We start from the raw sequence: 24,835 nt of genomic DNA, 5'->3' as shown, positions 1-24,835 counted from the left end.
GACAGGGGAAGGGAGGGGAGAAAAGAGACCTGAGAGTGTTCATTGTTTGGGTAATTTTCCTTACTGCTAAATGTCAACATCTTACGCTTGATGCTTGGGATAGAAAATAATGGGGCTTCTATTTCAAGCTTCACAAGGGATGGGAGAGACTCATCTTATCTCTCTAACATGGCCTGAGCCATGTTAGGGTTCTATTTACGGATTTGAAGAAAAGAGGGAAGTGATAACCTCAGTATATGAGCTCCGGGTTGGCTACCTGGCACTGGCTTCCCATGTCTGCACAGATCCTGGAACAGCCCTGGAATCCATTTACCACTTGGCTTAATCCTGCTGTGCTCATTCTGGGAAGCTGGCTTTTGTCGTCTGAGTGGTAAGATGTTGCACAGTTGCTGGCGTTGACATGTCTCCAACTAACCATCCCAGAGCGATCAGTGATCCTGGGGATGGGAAGTATTCCCAGATACCTTGCTTTGCCAAGGACATCTAGGAGTCAAACAACTGTTCCCACCACAGAGGGCCTTTGGTGAGATGGGTTCCTGGGGGAAATCATCCAGCAGAGCCGTCCTGGCTACTAACAGCTCCCCTTCCCTGTGGATGCCAGGATTGATTTGTCTTGGTTTCTGGGAAATGTGACTCAAAATTGGGAACAAAAGTCATTCCTTCCATGCCAGCATCCTGCTGTGTGCTTGTGGCAGGTAGCCTCAGCGCCTGGAAGCTGCTCACTGCTAAAAAGGGGTTAATAGTCTTTCAGAGGTGAAAGCCAGCTATTAGTGGTTAGGGATCTGGACTGGGGCTCTGGGTTATAGCCTCAAATTTGCCTTTTGCCTGCTGTCTTGAAAAAGTAATTTCCTTTCTTTGCGTCCCTGCTCCCTTGCCTGCTGCCTCTCCCAGCGCCGCAGCCTCTTGCCACGCAGGTGTGTTTCAGCACGGGGCTCATGGCTTGGCCAAGGGACCTTAGTGCTGCCACACTGTTGGAGGTATTAATGGCCTTTGGGAAGTGCATTGGGTGTTGGGAGCCTTGTTGATGCGTGTTTTGTCCTCAAGGATACAAGATCAGTTTAATTTAAAGAATTAGAGATTGTGTCCTTTCCTTGTGAGCGGCTGGGCTGTGCAGTGGATTGGGAGATGCTGTTCTCACCTTGTAGTTGCAGTGGAAAAGTCAAGTGATTGCTGATACGATGATGGATGATGAAGTAGACTCCTCATAGCCAAGAGATCCGCAGCTCTTTCTCCTCCTTACTGACTTGTGTCTTCTAATGTATTCAAACTGTGAGGAAAAGTGTTAACTTAATCGTGGGGAAATCGATAAGTGAATGATTCATTAGCTGTGTCCTTAAGAAGCTTTTGTGAATATATTCTAGTAACCCAGGTAATTCCTTGTTCAAGAACTGATGTCGGCTCTTGCATACATTAGTCCTGATGTAGTGTGTATTTTCTGTCTCGAGTTTGGTCAGATAATTGCTTCTTTTCTCAGTTTTATCCTGATACTGTGTTTGGCTTCTCTTGTGGTACCTGCTTGGATAAATGGAGAGTTATGAAAAGAAGCACAGTCAAGTGACATGCTTTCTAGTCTGAATCCAAGGTAACTGAACATGTCTACAAAAATATTTATAATTTGCTGTGTTTGCACAAGTTTTAACCTTAGTCCTGCAAGCATGTACATTAGTTTATCTGGCACACGCATGTAATGGAATAATTCACATGAATAAACCTAAAAATGTGTAAATGTTTGCAAGATACGGTTCAGTAATTCTTTGGAAATCGTAGCAAACCATCTCTTTATTTTCTTATGCAGTGGTATTCTCCTATCTGTCTTAGACAAGTGATCTGAAATATCTGTCATAATCATTATGGTGTAGTTGTTCCAAATAGCTCACAGCCAAGATGCAGAAACTCAGCTAGTGTAAATTGTTATTGTTCCATTGACTTCAAGGGAGCTACAGGAGATTTTATGAACTGAGGATCTGCCCCTACATTCTCAAGTGTCCAAAACTGTGTATTAAGGCCAAATAAGAGGTCTGCTTCCATGCAGGTTCCTCCATCAGAATCAATTCTTTTAAGTGTTTGTTGGCTAGCAGGCTGCAGGTCTGGCTGCAGTTGTGTGGGCTGAGCCCTTTGGAAAATACTGGGCCAAAGTCTTATCACAAATTCATCAAGATCTACATGTATTAGCTCTGTTTAGAACAAAAGGGGCCAAACAAAGAATATTTTCTTTAAATTGCTTGCCACTACAGGTCCACTTTCCAGCACTGAGCTGTGAAGTGTAAGAAGGGACCAGGTGCAGGGTCAGGCAACAGTGACAATATGGAATAAATTGGCTAAGTCTAAAAAATTCACTTTTCCAATAAGTGCAAGGAGAAGTGAAGCACAGACTAGCTGGTGGCTGTTCAGCATAGGGTTACGTTAATTTGATTTGACAAATCACCTGAGATAATTATGGTTTTAGCAATTAATTGCACACTGAGTTTCTTTCTAGGAAATGTTCTCTCCCTCTCCTCATAGTCTGGTATTTGCATCTGTGCAGAAGGTTTGATTGCCAATGAGTGCAAGACAGCCAGTGGGGTCTGTGGGGCATTAAACTCCTGGAGTATTTGGTCATAAAGAACTGAAAATAAAGGTAAGAGACTTCTTAGTAGAGCTGGAAATGAAGGACCTGACCCTGCTCTTTGGCAAGTCTCCCCTGCTTTCTTCATAGACTATTGAATACTAGGCAGGCTGGAAAGTTTGTGTGTCAGATGCCTTGTAGGTTTATCACCAGGAGCCACTTGGAATCACCTTGTTATTGAGCTTTCTTTAGGAAGAAACCCAGGATCTGTCCTCTGACATCTCTCATGGTGAAAGCTGCTCTTTCCTCTCAAGTTTAGCAGAAGATGGAACCTCTCAGTGCCCTGGACTGGTGGAGGCCACATCCTTGATGTCATCTTTGCATCCAAAATTCGAGAGTTATTTTTGGACAGTAGCTCACTCCCCTGGGAACTGCAAAAGTGCAGTAGTTTTGTGTGCTTAAGAAGAAAGAAGTTGTGATACTGGTTTTGTTGCCATCTCTGAATTATCTGACATCTCAGTTTATCCTGTAGCAGAGTGGCTCTGGGCTGTAGCAAGGTTGGTGGGATTCCTGGTGAACATAGCACTCTGTACGGTCCCTGGATCTGCTACAGAGTGCTGACTATGGGCCTTGAGGGACCACTGAGTGTCTGGCCCACTGGTCCATTGTTTAGAAATCTCTAATTTAAAGAAGCTAAAAATGAAAGGAAGGCGCAAACAAGCATGGCAGCTGGATCTGTGGTGGTGAGAGTGAGAACTAGATCTGTGATGATGGACAAAATCTTCTGCCAGAGATGAAGTATCTGAGGACAAAGCTCATGTCTTTGCTTTGTGTCTGCACAATTCCCAGCACGAATTGCTTTCCACTTTGCCTTGAAATCAAGTAACTGTTTTAACATGCTGCAGAGCTCAAAACAAACTCCAAGGGAAGAGATAAATTCACTTGGACTCTCCACCATGCTAATGTGAATACATGGCTTTGAGATTGGAACTGGCTCATGCCTGGATGGCTCCAAGCATAGCAGAGTCAGCTTGTGTCTGGCTGTGGTTGACCCTTAGCAACCCAGTGAACCTTGAGAAATACTGGATGGCTCACAGCACCAAATGACATGCATTAATTCTCAGTCTCCTCCAGCAGCATACTGCTTGGGGGAGAAGGAGGAGGTAATGCATTTTTACATGATTTGAAGCAGTTTTTCTGAGGTCTTAAACACTGACTGAGAAAGAGCTGTGATAAGCAGTCTGTGGAGAGTTCGGGTGAAGGAGCAGCGAGTCCTACTGCTGACTGTTACAGAAGAGCACATGCATTATTAGCCTTGTGCATCACGTTTTTAGAACACTGCAGCTCACCCAAATTAACACCATTTCCATCTGCTTGACTGGCTGCTCTTGATAAGAGCAGTGCAACACAGCCCATCCTTCAGTTGCACGTGATGACTCCACATGCAGCAGATTCTAGCCCTGGAGAGCACTAGTGAAGCCCTTTGAGAGACTTTGGTAGCACTGGAATGCAACTTTTGCTCTTAGGTCAGCTAAAGCATTGCTCCTTAAATTTGACTATCTACAAATGCAGTTGTCCATGATCAGAGGAACTGGGAAGCCCAGAGGAGAGCTCTTCATAATTGTTGGTGTGTCAGGTAGCATGTAGCCATAAATGAAGTTGTTCAGAGGAATGTGCTTTGCACCTTTGTACCAGCTGGCAAGTGAGGCACAAGCAGTACCTGAAGTTGCACAATGTAATCACTGGCTTTTCTGTTTCAGCCTGGACAACGTGTGTCCAGCCAGAGGGATTCCCAATGGAGTGTCTTTGTGAGAAGTTGTGACAAAGAAATTCTTTCAGAGGCTGCAGGCTTTTTGGGTGTGGGGCTTAGGCTCCCACCTAACACGAGAGGCTGGCTTGTGTGGATGCTACCAGAATGTGAGCAGAAGATTTTTTAGTAATAACTAGGCCTTTTCATTTCTTTATAATCTGGCAAGTCATGTAGGGAAGGAGGTTATGACATCCTTCCACCAGGATCAGTAGGGATGGTCTGCTTTTAATGCTGTAGGCAGTGAGACAGACCATCTGCTGATGTAAATCAGAACAGCTCCATCGCCTAAAGTTATGTTGCACTAATTTAAATCAGCCCATCATCTCCAAGACAAACCACCTTTCACTGCCTTCCTCCACCAAGTGCCAGATCCAAAGCACATTAAACCCAGGTACCACCTTATTGTGGAGGAACCACCCTGCGAGCTCGTGCTCCATCTACCCATCCAAAAACCTGGTCCAAACCTTCTGCTCACGGCTCCCCTCTGAACCTGTCCTCCTCAGATGAAGAGCCCTGGAGGAAAAAAGGGGTGAGATGAGGACCCCCAAAAGGTGACAAACTTGGAGGGCTGAGCATGCCATTTGTTTCCTCATTTCAGGAACCAAAACCTGGCAAGAGCAAAGTGGATTAAGGTCTCTTTTTCCATCTGCTTCACTGGCATTGCTCGGGAGGTCACTGCTGGGGACTCAGGTCCTTGCTGGGCCCCATCTGCTTTCCCTGGGCTCCCTCACTTATGCCCATTTGGGCCTCTGACATTCTACTCTGTTTTTCTTTCCTTGAAAATGGATCAGGAATTGGGAGCTGCTGCGCAGGAACGCGCCTGTTCCCCATTACAGCTCCACCGGGGCTGTAACACGATCGTGCCTGCTCTGTACCCACACAGATATTTATGTATCCATACAGGCTTTCTCCTTGTTTTCATTAAGTTAGGCAGAAAAGGTTAATCTTTCTTCTGCTAAAGCTTCAAAACCAACCAAGCTAAATAAAATATTATTTCTTTCATTTCTTTTTTTAAAGGACACTCTCTTCCCCCCCCCCCCTTTAAGTACCAGAATGAGGTCACCGGCAGAGATGCCACAAGCGTAAATTGAAAACAGGTTGAAAAAATGCAAAAGGGAGAAAGACAGAGAGAGAAAACCACAATCAGAAGAAAGTGACTGGTAATGTTGCAGGCTTGGTTTCCTCCAGTCTAATAAAGAAGCTGTCACGACAGAGACATTGGTCCCTCCCTACTTTTCCCCTTCGCGATCTTTCAAGGAATCTCGAAGGTTAAACACAGCAGGGACATCTCCTCTCACCTTCTCTTCCACTTTGGTTTGCACTGCCTGGGTTCTGTCCATGCTGCTCTTGGTGAAGGGATGTGGACTGAAGGTGTGGGAACACCTGTGTGGGTCCCAGAGCTTCTTTTTTCCTCCTCTAACTTACTGGAGGCTCCTGGTCTCATTCTTTTGTTTCATCAGGTTGAATTCAATGCTGTAACTCTTGTCTTCAGTGGGATGGTTGGTAGGTGATTCATCCTGCCTACTGTTTGCAATTGCTGGGCACTGGCACAGGTCTTGCTGGAAGGACTGAGGCGAAGATTGTTGGATGCTCTGAGTGAGCAGTCTGAGCCTGCTCCCATCCATTCACATTCTTCACTCCCTTTTCCTGCCTCCTGCCATGAGAAATGTGTTTGCCCAAGAGCAGGTTGCCAGCCAAGTCTGTAGCTGTCCTTCTTCTCCAGAGCAGACATCAGGCTGGGTTCCCAGGTGGCTATCCCAGGGCCATACCTGCTGGCTTGACCTATGTGCTGCAGTGTGGCTGGAGCTGGTGTGACCAGAAGTTCGCAAAGCTTCATAAAATGGGGTCAACACCCTGCAAGTTCCAAGCGTGTTGTTCTTTTCCTCTTCTTTTAGGGAGAGCTCTGACCCACCACAGCACCAGCATCAGTATAAGATATTTACCAGCCCAAAAAGAGGAGGTTTGCCAAACTCCACAGCCATGTCTGTGGAAGAGGACGAGGCAGCAGTGAGGGGTTGCACTGGAGAAAGAAAGAAAATGCCAGCTGGAGAGAGCTGCATCTTCCCAGCAGTCATGAGCAGAGCAGAGATTGGTTTTCAATACCTGCCTGGGGACTTGGATGGTTTGGGACAGATCAGTCCTGAGAAGGCAGTGGAATGGAAATGAGGGGGAAGAGAGTACTGCAGGGATTTGGTGAACAGTTGGGAGTACCACCAGCCCTTTGCTGAGCACAATTGCTCTGTTATCTGTAAGTGGTGTGTAGCAGGCACCATCTTTTGCTCTGTGCACAGCACTTACCATAGTGATGTTGAGCTCTGGTCTGGATTTTTTGCTACTGAGAAGTGAACACAGGTGAGGCATCCTCACAGGAGCTGGTCATTTGTCCTTGATATCTGTAACAGCTTATTGCTTTATTTAGTGTGACATCAATTATTTATTACTATTAATGAAGGACACAGATGGCTGTCTGGTCAATAAAATATCTCCTCCTCCACAGAGATGATCTACTTAGCTATCATTTACTCTGCAGAGAACCTTTGGATTCTTTCTGAAATTTAATAACGTGAGCAAAGATACTACAGCAATCTAGAAGGTTTGTGCTTTAGGGCTGCTTTGGGAGGCTGAAATCCTTCTTTATATTTGCTGGCAGGGTGTGTGAGAACACAGGTCCAGATGGGAGAGAGAAGCCCCTTTACTTTCCATCATGAGCTACTTATCCATATAATCCCTTTTATAAAGTGATCAAACTCCTCCTTAAAAGATAGTTAGGTTATTTGCCCTTCTCAGGAGTAGACTGTTTATTCCTATCTAATTTACTTTCTCTTGCCATTACTGCCCATTAGCCTAAATATTTATTTTCCATCTGGGTGCCTGCCCTGTTGCTGCATTCACAGATTCGTGTATCTCTGCTTGGCCTTTTTATGTCTCTACTCAGATGGTAAACTTGTGCTTTTTGTTGTTATGAAGTCTGCTCTCCTGCTTTCCCTGTGCCTTCTTCATAAACACCAGTGTCTTGTGCATCTAAGTCAGTATTCTTCCATTGCTACAGTGTCCTGAGACCCTTGTTGCTTTGTAGGGCAACCTGAATGGTCCATCATTGTCTTGTGGTGCCAGCAAATGCACCTTTACCCTTCATTACGTTTGGCTGACAAGGTCCCAGCCTAACTCTGGTGAATAACCCTTCCTAGGGAAGGGTTTGGAAACGTCATTTCAGCTGCTCTCAGAGCACTGTGGACTTAACAAAGAGAGACATCTCTTGTCTGAGATGAAGAAATAAATTTGCCATGGGCTCTGCTTCACCCAGGAGGGAGCACAAAAAAGCCAGCTCCCTGCTTTGGTGGCAGATTGACAGCTCTGGGTAGTTGGTTCATCCCTGGAGTGTCCCTTACCTGACCCCGTGTTTGCTCCTGGTCCCTGCAGTCTGGCACCACCAGCCATCTCTCTGCTGCTTATACAGGTGCAGAAAGACTCCCAGCCTTGAGGCCAAGGTTTCAGCACCCTCTATTTTGCTATTTTCATAACAACCTTTTTGCTTTTGTTTGATTGTTGCAGAGCCAATGAGAGGGGAAAGTTCTTCAGAGGCTCAGGTTGAACACAAAGCACCCTCTTGCTGTAGGGATTTGATTGCAAGGGTTTTGGCTTAACCCAAGGTGACACTGTGTTGGCAGACCCTGAGAGATTAATTTCCCCTGGTGCAGGGAGGCAGCAACACACTCTGCAACCTAGGCAGGTCTGGTTGGACTCCATGGCAAGCCAGACCAGCCATGTGATACAGCTGCCACTGTGTCTAAGGGCACTGCACACAGCCAGTTTGCTCCTCTCTCCTCAAAGCTACCCAGAAAGGCCATGAAAGATGAGCACTAGGAACTGGTGGATGCCTGAAGGAGAGATATCTGTGCAATTTTAATACGCACTTTAATTCAGTGGTTGCACATGATGGTTTCCATCCCATTTCCAGTCTCCTGCACCCCCTTCCACCCTCTTCACTCCCCGTCTCAGCACTGTTTTCCTCTCCTGTCCCACCTCTTGTGCTCCCTGGCACAGATGTCCTGACGGATACTCCCTGTGCTTGTGCATTGCCAGGCCAGATGTCCCCTTGGTCTTGCCCAGTTGCTGATGGTGGTGTCTCTGCCCAGCTATGGTTTTTGCTACCCCTCATCTCCACCTCTCAGCCCTGAGTGCTCTGGAGGAGGGTGGGAGATCCCGGAGCAGAAACTCATGGGCTGATCAGTTCCCCCATGACGTTTCTGCTTGGTCAGAAGTTGGTTACTTGAGATCTGCAGAGACTTAAATGCTCTTGCTCTAGTTGAGCAATGCAGTCTGGTCCTGCTTCTTCATTCTGTGTTTGTTTCATCTGCTTGGTAAGTCAGGGCAGTGCCTGTGCTCAGTGACTGCTGGTGACAGGGAGTTCCCCAATCTAGCATGAAGTCGTATGAAAAGGGACAGAAATGAAAGCTGGAAATGAGCAATAGTGTTTTGTTTGTTTGTTGAAGCTGTAAACCCGGAGCTAAGGGCCTTACTCATGGACTTTCAGTGCTTGTGACTTCCAAGCAGGGACTTTAGCACTGCCAACCCAACCTGCCCCTTCAGTTGACGTGGGGTTTGGATTGGACCTGGGGCTGGGGACTGGGTTAAGCTGCAGAGACCGGTGACAGAGCTGCCTGAAAAAAGTTTGGAAAGAACAAGTCGTGCTGAGAGCATTAAAATGAATAATTAAGGCTTGGATTCCTTTAGGGAGGAAAAGAATTTATTGCTGCTCTTTTCTCTAGCCAAGGGGGACATTTGTTACTGAGTTGTGTGCTTTGAGACAAGAGGCAAATGCCTTTGGGGGGGCTGGGGTGGAGGGGATTTGTTCTTCTACCTGGTAATCCAGCCACACAGTGAGACGTTCTGGGCTGGTTATACCACTGGGTCTTTTCTAACTGTCTGTACCAAGAACTTCAACTTGTGCTTCATTTCATTTGTCCTCAGTCACTTTTTCTCTTAGAAAAACAAAGAAGGAAAAGTGCTGAGAAGGGAATTCTTCTCCTCCCTCTGCTGCAGTGTCTTGACATTTACCCATGCACAAAGCACCCAGGATTGCAATCTGGGTCCAGCTTTGCTTATACCAGCATAATCCATCAGCTGCAGTGGCCCTGTCTCTGATTCCCATAAGCAGGAATGGGGGAACAACCAGGGCAGCTGCTCTGGGTTTTTTACTGCTGAGTTCCTTGGCCTTCAGCTACACTGATGCAAAATGGGGATTGAATGCAATGAGCTCCAGCAGATAGAGAGCCTGGCCAGGGCAAAGAGACAGGTTGCATGGCAGTGGAGAGTTAGGCCCAAAATGCTTAATAAATGGAGCATTTTCAGTTTCAACTGGGTCATGATCTAAGTGTTTAATAAGCTTTATAAAACAGAAGACCAAAAAAAAAAAAAAAAAAAGTGTTTTCAGCATTTTCAATTAGTTTGGTTGGTTTGTTTGTTTCTTTGAATGCTTGTAAAGGGGTGAGTGTTTTTCAGCACAGCTGAAGGAGCTCCAGTCAGAGCCCCAGGAGCTGGCAGAGTGCACATGAAAGGGAATGCAAAGCTACTGATTTTCATGGAATGAAAAAATAACAACCTAGCACAACCCAGCTATTCCATCCATGCTCTAAAAATGTCTCCTTTCCTAAAAAATGTAACATTACAGAAACATATAGCACTGTGACAGGTAGATTTTGAAGAAAATATCAAACATGTCTCCTTTAAGAAAGGAATGTGCAGTTAGGACAGCCCTATTTCAACAGGCTTCCAGCTCTCCTGGGGACCTGGAGCCTGTCCTTGGATGGTGGTCCTGTCTGTGGGGTTGGCAGTGAGTCCACGTTGCCTCTGTGGGTGCACCCTCCCACTGCCCAACCCCTGACTTAACGCTTGTCCCCAATTCTGCAGTGGGTCCTTATGATGGTTGATGACCCGAGGATGTTTCCTACTTGATTTGTCCATAGATGATACTCTTCATATAGACTTGGGGCTATTCCCACCAGCCACAGCCAGTGAGACTCCATTGATTGTCTGTGCTGTGTGGGTGCATTTCTGCAGTGTTTTTGAAATGCTCAGGGAGAATTTTACTCCTGTATTGATGTTTTGCTCTGGCTCATCTCTTTGCTCTCCAGGAGAATCCTTGAGTTTTGCGGATGATTTGCTTTCTGGCCTTGCAACATCCTGTGTGGCAGCGGGTAGGAGCCATGGAGACATCCCTGAAACCAGCATCTATTCAGTCATTTTCAAGTGCCTGGAACCAGATGGTCTGTACAAGTAAGGAAACACATGTGGGAAGGGGCTGGGGGCAAGGGGAGGCATCTCCAGTGCTCTTATTCAATTATTAACCTTTTTGGTCAGCACTATGTTACACCAGACACTAGACAAGTGATGAGGTTCTCTTTGTTGCTGTGGGCATTAGGCTCGGGTACTGAAATGGAAAACCAGTGTCTGCCAGTAAAGCACTGGGGACACTGGGAGTTTGGGGAAGACTCCACTGGAATAACTCATTATTTCAGTGTGCTGGGCTTCCAGATCCATGCCTGGTGGGTTATGGTTGTTTCTCATGGATGAAATGAGCTAATGTGGTCAGACTGAAGCAAGTTGCCTACTCTGGCCAAATACGTGTCTGGTGGACCAAAATAGCCATGTGTGAAAAATGTGGTAGGTGTTGTTTATATATATAAGTTGCTGTTTATAGTCTATGTGCATGTGTAGGACACATATACTAGATCAGAGAGACACCAAATCCATCTGTTTCCTGCCCAGTCTCTTCTGCAGGGATGCTTGGCCATGGCAGTGCTGATGATGTTCTTCACCTGACTCTTCTGAGAAGTCTTTGAGAATAGGGGTTGGATTTCTGTTTGAATCCTATGGAGTAATTAGTATCCAAAGCAAAGGGATAATTTCAGGATGTGAATATTAATTCATTATTCAGTATTATTTGGGAGGACGTCTGGGCTTTTCAACCTGGCTTGTTATTCAGGATATCCTCTGTCTTGGGAGGGATGGCAGGAGAGTAAGAAAGAAAAAAAAGAGAGGAAAAAAAGGCCAGAAAACAGAGGAGAGACACAGTGAGCAAGAGAGAAACACTCAGGGCTTAATGTCAGAGCGACTGTAATAATTAAAACACATTTTGTAGTGAGTAATGAAACTTTTTATGGGACCACAAAAGCATTTAAAGCGAGAGCTGGCAAATGGTCTGTCAGACAGAACTTATAAAGATCTTGATTAATACTTTCCCTTTGCCTCCCCCTCCACAGCCCCCCCCCCCCCCCCCCCCCCCAGATAAGTATGTTGACAGCCTCTGAGGAAGGAGAAGCCTTTACATTATGCATCTCTTGAGAAGAGCTGTGTCCAGGAGTGGGCTCCAAGTGATACCTCTGGCCATTTAACAATTTAAAATGTTTTCTTGTTAAATAAATGTAACACATAAATATAATTATTAATATCTCTGGGAACTGGACTGTGCTGAAAAGGTGCCAGGGAGAGGCTGGAGCAATGACAGAGCTTGCTAATAACCCGCTGCCCATAAACTCCTCTGGTTGTGAGCTCTGAGCTATTTGGCTTAGGGCTGCCAGGGGCACTGGGAGAGGGAAGAGCTGCTGGGTTGGATGGGGTGACTGCTGCTGAGGTGGATGCATGGAGCTGGGAGCCAGAAGGTCTGACTCTTGAGCGGCCTGGGCTGCCAAATAATCTTTCCCATCTGCTGGGCAAGGATAATTGCACTCACTCGTGGCTTTAGGGGCTCTATGATCTAATTCCTGATGTCTGCAAAGGGTTGGGAGAGCCCTGGATGGAAGGCAGGTTTTATCCAGGGTTGTGTCATCTCTTTGGTCAGGCTTCTGCTTCATGGTCATGAGACACATTGCTATGGAGGGGGTAAGCAGAACTGGTGATGCCTCCTGTCCTGGGGATGGCTACAGGCAGCTCCTGCTCTCAGCAGGTGCTCCTGGAAGAGGCAGATGAGCTGTCTGTCAGCCAGCAGGCAGCAGTCCTCTGGCATCAAGAGACTTTGGACTTTGTCCTTCTGAGGGACAGGCCTTGGGGAGACACACGGTGCTGGCTCCATCCCATAGCTGATGCTCAGTGTGCTCTCACACTGTGCAGCACATCCTCCTTCACATCTGCTGTGTCTTAGCACACCAGCCTGGACCAGTGCACCCAGCGTACAACGTGTTTGCAGGAACATGTCCCATGTATATCAGGACACACATGTTTGCTCCAACCTGGGACCTAACCAGCACGTGTTCACTTAGCATCTGGGCATTCTCAACTTCATAGGCATATGCATGAAATATCCCTCTCTTTGGATGTCCATGCAGTTGCAACACAGCATGAAGAAAGCCAAAACAGTGAAATGTGAGGCTAACACTCTGTTCTGAGCCTGCACAGATGTAACAACAACAGAAACACAGGCACAAGATCATTTCTTAAACTGAATTTCTTCTGCTTGTTTCACTTGTTTCTGCAAAAGAAATAGCCACTTGGCAGGGACCTGCACTTCTCTCTAGGCTGTTAGGTGAGCACACAGGTTAGATATTAGGAAGAAATTCTTCATTATAAGGGTGGTGAGGAACTCGAATGGCCTGCCCAGGGAGGTTGTTGATGCTCCATCCCTGGAGGTTTTTAAGGCCAGGTTGGAGGAGGTTTTGTGCAACCTGGTCTAGTGGTAGGGTTCCCTGCTCATGGCAGGGGGGTTGGAACTAGATGATCTTTAAGGTCCCTTCCAACCTTTAGGATTCTGTGATTCACACAGAGGCTGCAGCATCAGAGTTACTCAAAAGCAAGTGCTTTTATGTGTTCAGTAGTCTGAGGGTATCATGTAAACCAAGAGAGGGGACTGTGAGATCGTGGGAGTCTCTTCTGCCTTGTAAATGTGTCAGACATCCTGTCCCTTTTCTTCTGTGGTACCTACAGCAATTTCACTCAGCTATTGACCATTTCATTGGAGTATTCCCAGCCTGACATGAAAGCTGGGCTTGAATATGAAAAACAAAACCAAAAAATGCTCTACAAGCAAACAAATCAACAAAGTCTGATTGATTCTGCTGCTTTTGATACTTCTATAATTTCAAAACATAAATGAACAAAAGGAGAACTAATTTCTTTGTCCTGTGCAATTTCAGTCTGGTGAAAATATGTTTCCTGTCAGCCCTTTTCCCTGCCCATAGTACCTTGGGGTTGAGGAGCTAGTCCCTGCAATGAGGGGTTTCAGAGGGAAAGTAGTTCATGTCAACAGAGATCTGTGTGCTCCATGTGTGGTCCTACATGGATGGATACTCCTGCTGGTCTGTCAGACAAGGGTGCCTCTGGCGGGGATGGGTGCTGCAGTCTTGTCAATGTGTTCATATGCAGTCATGCAAGGACACTGAGGATGGTCCTTGAAGACTGACAAGTTTGGTTTATGCTCTTAAAAAACCAAAAGTATTCTAATTCTTGCAAAATGCATCACAGGAGAGGGGATTATTCTCCCCCGAAGGTCAGCTAGATTAGAGCAGTCTGTCACGTTTCCTGCTGGCTGGATCTGGAAAAGGACGGGGTGAGGAAGGCAGAGGGAGAGATGTCTGTGTGTCTGTTAAGTGCTTGTCTTGCATGGACCAATGGTTAATGGCAGCCAGACTGATGGTTTGGGAGCTTGGGAGAATCCTGTCATGACAGGCAACTGGTGATGTGGCAAGCACCAAAAACCAGTCAAGACAAAGATCTCTGGCTTGTCTCAGAGGTCAAACACAGCCTGGAGGACTGAGCTTACATTGCTTATGACCCTCGTATAGCTCAGCACCTTCCAAACCACTCTTGTTGCCGCAGAGACAGGAGCTTCCCCTGTGGATCCTGCAGCCTCCCTGAGCCTTCAGCCCAGTTCAGCCATCTCACAAGCTCATCCATCTCAACTTCTTACCCCATCATTCCTTGAGTGCCTGGGGATGCCTCTTTGCTGAGCTGTACCTGACCGGCTGCCGGAAAGCAGCTTTGCCAACCCAGCACGTTCAGTTCAGAAACTTGGGAGACACCAAGTATCCCTCAGCCAAACAGGGAAATTTTGGAAAGGGAAATGAAAACCCCCTCCAGCTCCTCAATGGAGCTGCAGTCCAAACACACCAACTTCTTCCCTGCACCACAGATAGTATAATTATAGATTAGATTAAATCCCAATGTTTCACTTTATTTACATTCCTGACCTAGCCTATTCATTTCCGGTGTTTGTGCCAAGACTCAGCACAAAATTTACTGGAAATAATATGGAAGTCATCAGGATCCCTTCCAGAGCCTTTCCTTGGAGTGTGTTCATGTTCTGAGCAGAAGTCTCACATTTGCATTCCCTTTGCTGGCTCAGACAGGGTTTCCCCAGGGTGATCCTGAACCAACCCACAGGCTCTGGTGGAGTGTGTTTCAGGAGCGTTGGAGAGGTGGAAACCCCTTCCTAAGGAATGAAGATGAGAATAGAAGAGGACTCAGACAGACTTCAGAATAACAACACAAGGGTCCCATCTGCAGCAAATACTCACCAAGACCTCTCTGGCCAGCCTCATCTCCTGTAGGGTCTGGAGGCCATCTCCAGCTTGGCCAGGCTTAGTCTCTCTCATCCTACACTGGCTGACACTGAACATGCTTGATTTTGGTGAGCTGAAGGCCTGAGGCAAAGGTGCTGAGTAGGGGGAACCCGTGGTAGTGATTGTAGTTAAGCAAGCTCAGTGTGCTAAAGGAGCTGGCCCAGAACAAGGCTGATTAATGTTGACTGACCTCTGCCTTATGCAGAGCTGGGATGAAAAGTGGAATGGAAACCCTTGGTGCTCAAGAGTGTGCTAATGCTGGCAGCAGTCTGCTGCTCCTTATGTGATGCTAATTGTTATTGTTGGTCTTCTGTCAGGAAGACACGTGAAGGAGTGCTGGAGCAATCCGAGACAGATCCCAAATAGCTCAGTGGCATGGGTTAAAACACATCTGTTTCAGCCCTTGGCTGAGTCCCCTGTGTGCACAGGAGCTGTGCTGCTTCACTGAATCCACCTCTTCTATTCCACATGCTCTCCAGCTTCCTGAAGCCGAGTGGTGTGTGGCTGTAGTGTCTGCTCAGGCATTCCCGGCTTGCGGAAGCTCAAACAAGGCAAGTCAGGAGTTGAACAAGTGTTTGCTAAATCCCAGATCTGTGCTTGTCCTTCCTCAACAGTTTAGGATTGCTTCAGAACCAAGCTACCCAAATGCTGGCTTGGATACGTTTTTGCTGAAGTAAGTCCAGCACGAAGCTGTCTGGTCCCATCTAGGATATGTGCAGATCACTACAGTGAGGATGGGTTGACCCCTTGAAAGATAGTTTGTATAGGACAATCAGGAGCTCAGTAGAGGAAGGAGATATTCTCTCTTTCTGCTGATGTTAATGAAGTTGTGTGCATGGTGGAAGGTTGGGCTGCTGTTGAAGTTTCCAACATTAAGAGACCACACATCTAGAAGCCATGGAAAAACCATTCATGCTTTCTCGATGGCTAGTCAAGGTACTGGAGGCTCTTCACAACTTCTCTGTTTGCTATGCTGAGTGGTGTAAGCAAATCCCTTTGTCTCACTTTCATCTTCATCTATTTGTCTGTCTTCTTTATAAGCTCAGGCTACAAATTGTGTCTTGCTGACTTTGAGTACAGCTTAGCCTGAGTGACTGATCAGAGCCTTCAGCTGCTGCTGCAAGATTGCCATACCAGCCATTTGCCATTGCCCTTCTAAAACTTAGATTTGTGCCTGAATCCTCCAAGTCTGTCTCTGCCACCAATATTCAGCCACTAGGGACAGATCTGGAGTCAGGAGGTGCCTTTCCACTGACCTCAGAGAAACCTTCTTTCCTTAGTGCCTGCCAAGCATATGAGCATCTCCCTCCTTTTCTCTGGAAAGACTATGTTATCCTCCCTAAATCTCTGCTTCTATTCATACCTCACGCCACAAAGAGAAACAGAACAGCCTTTGTTGTGTCCCATGGCTGACTCCTCCCCATCCTTTCCTCAGGGTGTCCAGATTGAAATAGCATTCTGGGTGCTTTTGTTATAAACACTCCCCACATCCGAGCCCCAAACCTGGCTGGATCTAGTCCCACTTGCATTGCTCCTCTGGGGGTGGCTGGAAGAAGGTTGGCAGTGGAGGACAGAGGAGGAAGAGGCATGAACAGCTTGTTGTGTAGGGTATTGCAGATGAAGAAGTGTGTGGATATAGGATTCTTCCTAGAAATTGTAATGGGGTGGAGAGGAGGAGTTTGGCCTCCATCTGTTGGTAGACTAATGGACCTTTGCAATTCCATGTTTTCCCGTCACTAACTCCCTGTCACCAGTCTTTTCCAGTTACAGACTTGGAAAGTGTTCTTTCTGAGTGTATAGAAACCTAATGCCAGTACGTAGGTCCCTCCAAGTCTTATCTCATTGAGCAATGGGAGAGTGAGCTCAAGAGGTGTGACAGAAATATCCACACAGATGTTGCTGGCCTTGTGCTGCAGGGTGGGAGTCATTTGTTTTGCTTATCAGTTCTCCATGATGTAGAGCACCTTTTCCATAAAGACTGGACAACTGAGGGCCATGCTGATATGATTTTTACAATGGGGTATGAACCCTCACTGCTTCCAGGATGCAGGGAATTCACTGCTTGGAGTGGGTGTTTCTTTTATCTTGTAGGGGAGAAATGGGTCAGGAGAAGGACAAATGTTTTTGTTCTTTTTGGCCATGTCATAACTAGGAAAACAGAGGCAGTGAGAGGTGATGTCACATGCCAGAAGCTCTTCAGTGGGCTGGAGCTTAGCACAGTCAAGGGGTGCTCTTGCTCACACTTATAAGCTCCACTTCAGAAAAACACTTAAGAGAATTGGTTTTTTTGGGCAGAGGATTAAGCAAAGCCTTTGGCACAACAAACATGGTCTCTTCTTCCTAATGTCCTCATGCAGTCTGGGACCCGGGTACCTGAGAGGTCACATCAAGCAAGCCCTAGCACGCCCTTGAAAACACTGCTGGCTGGTTTTGTGTCTCACACTCTCCCCTCTTGTTCTCAGCATGCTGGTGTTTTGTTTTTTTTTTCCCCGGAAAAGCCAATCTGGCAGCAAAATTACTTTTTTTTGCACAGCACTAGAGACAGCAAACGATGCCACTGCCAGCTGGACCTTCCCAGAGCACTGATGAAGCTCCTACCACCACGTCTCTTTCCCAGGTGTGGAGCTGGAGCAATGCTGGCATGCTTTGCTGAGGACAGCACCAGGGCTTTGTCACCAAGAGGCAGTGTTACCTCATGTCTGTAGCTCCAGCTAAGATGCACACAGCCCAAAACAAAGCTCTGACCTTGTTGATCCTGGAATTTAGATCATGGGCAAGCATGAGGCAGAGTGGTCCAAGCAGGCTGGCTACAAGGCAGCCCAAGCCAGAGGCAGCCTGGCAGGGCTGGTCTGCAGTAGGATTGAAGCTGGTGCCTTATGTGCTATGGTGCTGGTGATGTTTCTCCTGTTCAGGTCTCCACTAGGATGATTTCTCCTTCACCATGCATTGTTTTGTAGCTGGGTGGCTCTTGTGCACCCCAGACTTTGTCTCTGTAAAATGATGGTCAGATTTGCCTTGTGTGGGTTCATACATTGCCAGTCAGTGCTTTGATGTTTGGATGGGAAGTTTTTGTCTCCCCCTTTGACTGCTTCCCTGCACCGAGCAGCAGCTCGACCTGATATTTGCAGACAATTCAAGTTTTAGCAGGCTAATTCTAACCTTATGGAGTAGCCAAAAGCAGCTCAGCTGTATCCCACACCCAGGAAGGATGTGACAAAGTGTTCAGACACTAGTGCACCCACAGGTCTTAGCTGAAGCTCAAGCCATACCCCCAGCCTGGGAAGTAAATCAGTTCAGATGGACTCTGGATGGAACCTCAGGGCCCAAAAGCTGGAGATACTGGGCCAAAAAGGTGATGCTGATCCTCCCAAAGAAAAGACAAGTCATGAGCTAATCCTACCTGCCCATCTTTTCCCCAACACTCTAGAGGCAATGTTTGGATGCTGGTACATACCAGATCTGTCCCAACTCAACCCAGCAATATGTGTGTATCTCTTTTATGGCCTGGAAGTCCATTCAAAATGTTAAACATTTATTTTGTATCATTTTTCCAAAGGACACCAGCAGCACACCCCCTCCCATCCTTGTCTTTTAACAACAGCACAGAGACTCTCTCACCCGCTTCGTCTCTCAGAGAACACTTTGTTATCTTAATTTTTAATTTTTTTTTTTGCTATTTGCTTAAAAAAATACATTTCTCCTTTAATCTTTGGCTTGTGCAGAACATTACATCTGTAAGCACCCACCTCCTGCTTGTGCCACAGTGGGTTTTATCAGCACACAGTGAGCTCTTGAGCTCTGCCACCCTTTCTCCCCCTCAAGGTCCCAGGACAAGGCTGTTTCCCAGCTGCAGGGGGTTTGTCCTGGGGGAGCTGCCTGGGTGACAGAGCCCCTGCACAGGCAGTTGCTGAACTCAGCTGCTTTCCTGTAGGACTTGAGCGACCTTTAACTTATTCTTTGGGTTTGGGGATTATTTCCCCACTGAAAAAGAAGTTTGCTTGTGTTTTCCTGGTTTGAGGCTACCGAGTGCACCTGGGCTTTTCTGTGCTGGTCCCATGTTCAGTGGTGTGGAAGGGAGGTGTTGCTCCCCTTGACCTCAGGCAGCTTTGGCTTTGGATGATGGAGCAGAAGTGTGGCAGGGCATGGCCTGCAATTTCTCTGCTGCAACTGCTGCTGCTTAGCTCTCTTGCTTAAAAGTGGGCTTGTTAGGAGTGCCCACATTTTGGGACCTTTTTTTCAGTTGTATGTCCTGAAATCCCTCAGCTTCACAGCCCTCATTGCCTGTCTCAAGTTATTTTAGTGCTTAGGTGGCCAAGCCCCTGCTGCACAACCTCTGTTTGCAAAAGTAACCAGTGAATTCAAGCAGCTCTATTTTGGGACCATCATCTTCAAGGCTTCACCAGCAGAGCTACAGCTCCCTTGGGCTTCAGATGAGTTTGCACCAGAGTAGGTCAGTGTAAAATGGAGACACTCAGGGTTAGCAGGGAATTTCAAAATAGCTGCTTCTTCCTGAGGAGACCAGCATAGTAAAATGGGAGAGAATGCAGAGAAGTAGCTGCTTGGTTGCAGAGGTGGCATCTATGTGGTGAGGTGGAACTTGCCATGGGTGGTGCTCCCAGCTGGACCTATGACCCACTTGGTCTCTGCTTGGTCTCCCCAGTCTGATGCCACCTTGTACTACCAAGGGTATTTGCTTGGAGTACTTTCAGAGTGATTGCTCCCAGCACACATGCCCTTGTTGCTCCTGGTCACGTCACACACACACACACTCACTTCCTTCATCAGGAGTGAGATAAATTTGATTATATGGCAATATGGTTTCTGTTATGAAAAGGGGAAAGAAAATACCCTGGCTTTCACTGAAAAACCTTGCAGCCAAAGCTTATGTCATAATTTAGGTGTTTCTAAAAAAAAAAAAAAAAAAAGTAGGGAGCAAGGGTTGGTTTTTGTTCAAGGGATGATGGATGAGGTGGTGGTAGGGCAGGGTCCTGGCTTCACAGCTGGTGGAGCTGGGTGTGGAGACCCACTGCCCTGGCATGAAGGGGTGTGAAGGGAGCCTGGATTGTGAGAGTTTGGTGCTGGATTGCTGGCAGGTGTTTGCCCAGACACCTGGGGCCACGAGCCCACGAGGTGGGCTTGCGTGCTCACCTTGACTCAGCTCTGGACTCTCATACCCCTGAATCAGACCTGATACTTTTATTCCATCTTTTCTGCTCTCGATTTCTGCTGGGCAAGCCACAAGGCAGTGCACAGAAGCAGCAACCTGAGCTATGTCTGGAGTGCTCCAGCCCCTGGCATTGCTTTCTCCTTCCTTCTGAGCATCTTCCACCATCCCACAGTTATGGAAATAGTCTCAGCTCTGAACCTCATTGCACAACCCCAAACAGAAGGGCCTGCTGCTGGACTGGGACACTTTTGTCTGGTTTGTGTCATTGCAACAGCTCAGTCTTCCAGTTTTTCTGTGGCAGGGTGTGTGGGAAGTATGTATCCTGTTTATTGGAAGCTCTACACGTGCCAGTGTCATTTCCTCATGTAGGGGGAGGGAGGATGCTGGAGTGTGCATCTTGGTCTCTGGGACACCCACTCCAGGCTGCTGGGGAACCTCTCAGAAGAAGTACCCTTAACCAAAGTGCTTCTTCAGTGCCCTTTGACATGTCATGGCAGAGATAAGGGAAAGGATTTCAAGCTATTTCATGCCCATAAGGTAGACCAAGACAGAAACAAAGACTCTTGTCTCATCCCCACCCTCTCTCCTACCTGCCCAACTGGCCTCATCCCTATCAGGGCAGTATGTAGGGTACTGATGGGGACCTGAAGCTGCCTGTGGTGATCCTATAAATCCAACCTTTGCAGCACTGCTGTGGTCTGTGATATCTTTACTCAAGTGACAGGCTGCCTCTGGGGAGCATCAGCACTGCCACTGTCACCCTCTCTGCCTCTTGTGCTTCTCCCCTCTGGGTCTGGGAGCTGTACTAGGGTTTGAGTACAGTTTGTGGTGCTTCATCCCTATGGGTGCTGCTGTTCATCAGGGCTGGACCTGAGTGCTTGGAGCTGCATGGATGAGGTCTGCTGTGCATGTTTGTCCATACTGTTCATTGGTTTGGTTCTCGGGGGTCGGGGACACCTTGTTTTGCTGGTTTCCCATACTAGCAGCAGGAATATGTACCTTAGTGCATCCAGTAGCTCCATAAATCCTCCATCCCATAACCCTTATCCCATAACGTGTCTGAGGTGAAATCATGGCAAGATCCTGCTCCAAATAACCTCTGTGTGGGCAGATGCATTTTGAGTTCTGGATGAGGATACGTCACGCATGGAGCTGTGTAGGATCATGTGGCTGGTTAGCCCCGTGCTCTGGCAGATGAGGCAAACTCTTTACATGGGGCTTTCCTCCAGGGCCACTACAGAGAACAGAATATCCTAAATACTGCTGCAGCCCAGGAAATGCTGCATCTCCTGTTCCCTTTGGCCCTGTACCCCATACCTTGCTGCCCAGCCAGCAGCTTTCAGTGATATCCCTGTGGCTCTCCCATCATCTGCACTAACCTGCCTGATCCCTGCTGCAGCAGCCCACCCCATGGCTTGAAGCCCACCTCATGGCATGGAGCCCACCTGTGTCACCCCACACAGCCCCTGAGCTCTTGCAGGCCACCTCCAGCTTTCGGCTCTGTCCCTGGCTCGTACCTGCTGCCACACGCTGAATTGTTTTCCAAGTGGAAACATGAGTTCAAGTTTTAACTCCACAAGGGCCTTTCTGTGCAACGCGCCGGGATTAAATATTTATGTTGGCAAAAAGCGTGTAATAGGCAGCTCAAGATCAGAGATAATGAAGTTGAGGTGTGTGGAGAAGAGGGGGAGAAGGCAGGGGGCTTGCAGGAGCAGGAGGGAGAGGGACCCCAGAGGGTTGCAGTGTGTGTGCATGGGCAATTACTTTCAGCTTTATTAATGCCCCACCTGTTTGTGGAGGGACCCCAGCCCCATCTGGGAGCTCTGCAGCACAAGGGAGTGCAGGGATCAACCACTGCTGTTCCTTGTGGGCAGAAGTAATTGTCACCCGAGTGGAGCTGTCTGGGGTGAGGTGTGACTGGGACTGTCCTGGGGAAGGAATAGCAAGGGATGAGACCCTCTCTGTGTCAACTGCAAGTTATATAGGATCTTGAATCAGTAATAGCAGTGATACAGGATCCCTTGCTCCTCCAGACCACTGCAGTGAAGGTCATTGCCCTGTGGCTGTGTCCTATCAGGCAGCAATGTGGTTTGGATCATACGGAGGGTTCCTGACTGGGTCAGGTGGATACTCATCACAGTGACCACAGCACCCTGAGCTGGGTAGGCCCATTCATGCCTCCACAGCAGGCCTGAACAAGGAGCCCCATGAGGGTGGGCAGCAGGGGAGTATGAGGGGAGCAGGCAGAGGTGAAGTGGGCAGGGGAAAGGTACTGGGCAATGCAGGAGGGAAGATGCTTTCTACTGCCAGTGTAGGACAACAAGGAGCACATGCAAACAGCAAAGGGCATTAGTCTTTCCCAATTCATTATCTTTATGAGACAACGATGTCTCTCTCTTTCCCTCAAAACAACCAGTATCAGGGAAGGCAGCACATGAGGGGTGCAATCCTGCTCTGTGCAGCGGGAGCACAGCCAGTCCTGGAGCCTCTGGGGAGGTATGAAACGAGGCATGAATGGAGTGCTAGGAGAGAATGGAAACTCTGCACTGGCTCCCAGGCCAGCTCTTGCAGGGGGTTCCTTGCTCACGATGACAGTGCTGCCTCTCATAAACACACATTTCCTCATCTCTGTTTGTCTCTCTCTCTTGTGCAATCTCTTGTACCAGACGGGAATGGGAGTGAGTCCCAATGGTACATGAATGTGTTACAAAAACCCTTCCCACCCTGCCACCAACGAAGTACTGAGAAATAACAACAGGGCTTAAAAGATTTTTTTAAAAAAAGTTAAAGAAAAGAGAGATGGGGGAGCTGGATGGATTTGCTACTGGCCATGAGTTATTATTCTGAGTGTAAACTCAAGGGCATGGCTATGCTGGTAGTTTGAAGCATCAACAAGCATGCAGAAGCTCCTGCTGCTCTCGGTGCTGTGCATCCCTCTGGGAGAAGGAAGTTCCTTCCGCAAATGACTTTCCTGGGTGAAAAACTTGGGACAAAAATAGGAGCAAAGTAACTTGGCTGAGATCACATTGTGCTCAAAACCAGGAGCTAGTCACAGCTCCAGCCTGCCTGCCCAACACTGTCCCCTGTGCTGGGTTGTTTTCACTTGGTGTGTGTCTGCATCAGCCAGGCTGCCCTTCTCAGTGGACACTGCCAGGGTAGACCATGACTGGGGTGAGGTGTATAGGAGCAAGTACAGGTCCCACCAGCAAACACGAGTCTGCTGGATTTGTAGAGTGGAGGTTAGAAGGTCTCCTGGAGCTGGGCTGGTGCAGTAGGGATGTAGGATCTGTGTGTTAGCACTAGCTGCAGAGGAGGAAAAACTGCTAGGAGTTGCAGTCCTTCCATGAAGAGGGAAAAGCAAGGGAATTAACCAGAGAGATGCCCCCAGAGCAGAATCTGTGGCTGGGCAGGGCTCTGGACGCTCAGAAGCATGGCCACCACAAAGCCAAGATGTTCTCTGGAAATGCAGGGCAGCAGGTCTCCATCCTGGCTGAGGCCTGCTGGGGTAGCAGGGCTCTCACTCCAGGCTGGTTGGCTGTATAGCCATCATTTCAATAGAGAAATGATTTAAAGGGGGTGGGGAGGGGGGGACAAAGAAAAACCCAAAACATCTGTTTTACTTCAAATCAGGGAAGATTCTTTTGCTTGCAAGGAATGTGTAAATCACGCCGGGCTGGGAGATGTACATAACCCTGCCTGAAAGCTCCTCTGCACTTCAAACGAATTCTAATGTGCTTACTGGGATTTTGTTTTTATTATTCATTTCGGGTTCCCCCCTTGTCCTACCCACCGGCCTCCCTGTCTGCCTGCCAGAGCTGGGAGAATCTCCTTCTCTCTGCCAGCCCCTCGCCCCGTCCCCCCTCCATTCGGGGGCCTCAGGGTGTAGTGTGAGTGGGTAGTGGGACCACAGACCTGGCTGGCATCCTTCTGCCAGGGCTTGCTTGCACACGCCATCCCTGCTGTGCCACCGTCCTCCCCCGCTGGCTGGTGCAGGGACCCATGGACATCCCTTGCCACAGCCCAGCGCAGGGTGTGGATTTCTGCCTCTCAGAGGCTGGCACACTTGGATCCTGCCCGGGACAGTGTGAGCGCAGCCAGCGGAGCCGTCCCCCTCCTCCCAGCCCTTCCCTTGTGTGCGGTTATTGTTGCTGCGCTTTGTTGCGCTTTGTTTCAGCGGAGGGTGAAGCTGGGGCTGGCCAAGGGGGCTGGGGACAAACCCAGCAGAGATATATAGATGGAGAGAGAGACAGACACCCTCTGCTCATAGAGTGGCATGCCCGTCTCCTCATGCTGCCCTACTAAGGTGACCTACCCTGCACCAGAGGGACCACCCTGGGGGCCAAGCAGAGGCCCAGCTCCTCGCAGTGGATGCAGCACTTCTCCTTTCTTTGGAGGCTGTCGAGCAGGAGGCCCTATTGTGCTGGCTTATATAAGAACAGTCAGCCATCCACTCATTTGACGTGGACCACCCACTAGTTCTCAGATGGGACTGTCTTTTGAAGTCGCTACCAGCCTGGGCTGGATTTCAACCAGCAGCCCAGATGGAAGCCAAGCCCCCAGGAGGATGAGAACAAGCCCTACCAAGGGGTTCTCCTGGGGTAGCAAACTGTGGTGTCTGGTTCTTGTTTAGAGTGACTATGAGGTTGGGAGGGGCGAACGTTTCCCAATTTGCCAAGGGTCACAACCTTCCTCTCCCCCCATCTCCCCAGGGCAGGCAATGGCCAAGCTTTGCAGAGGGTTGGTAGGTTGAACGGCTGGTA

General features: G+C 48.1%; 1 protein-coding gene across 2 annotated transcripts in view; it reads left to right on the top strand.

The window, feature by feature from the left end:
* ASTN2 (astrotactin 2) overlaps positions 1–24,835 on the top strand; it is a 332,514-nt gene that overhangs the window by 287,394 nt on the left and 20,285 nt on the right. For both annotated transcript variants that reach the window (XM_051636914.1, XM_051636915.1), the window contains one exon: positions 10,490–10,631. In XM_051636914.1, coding sequence (XP_051492874.1) covers positions 10,490–10,631 — 142 coding nt within the window. The remainder of the gene's footprint in view (positions 1–10,489; positions 10,632–24,835) is intronic.

The sequence above is a fragment of the Apus apus genome, chromosome 19, assembly GCF_020740795.1.
Source record: "Apus apus isolate bApuApu2 chromosome 19, bApuApu2.pri.cur, whole genome shotgun sequence".
Taxonomy (NCBI): Eukaryota; Metazoa; Chordata; class Aves; order Apodiformes; family Apodidae; genus Apus; species Apus apus.
Note: the sequence above shows the minus strand (reverse complement) of the source record. Positions and strands in the feature narration are given on the sequence as shown.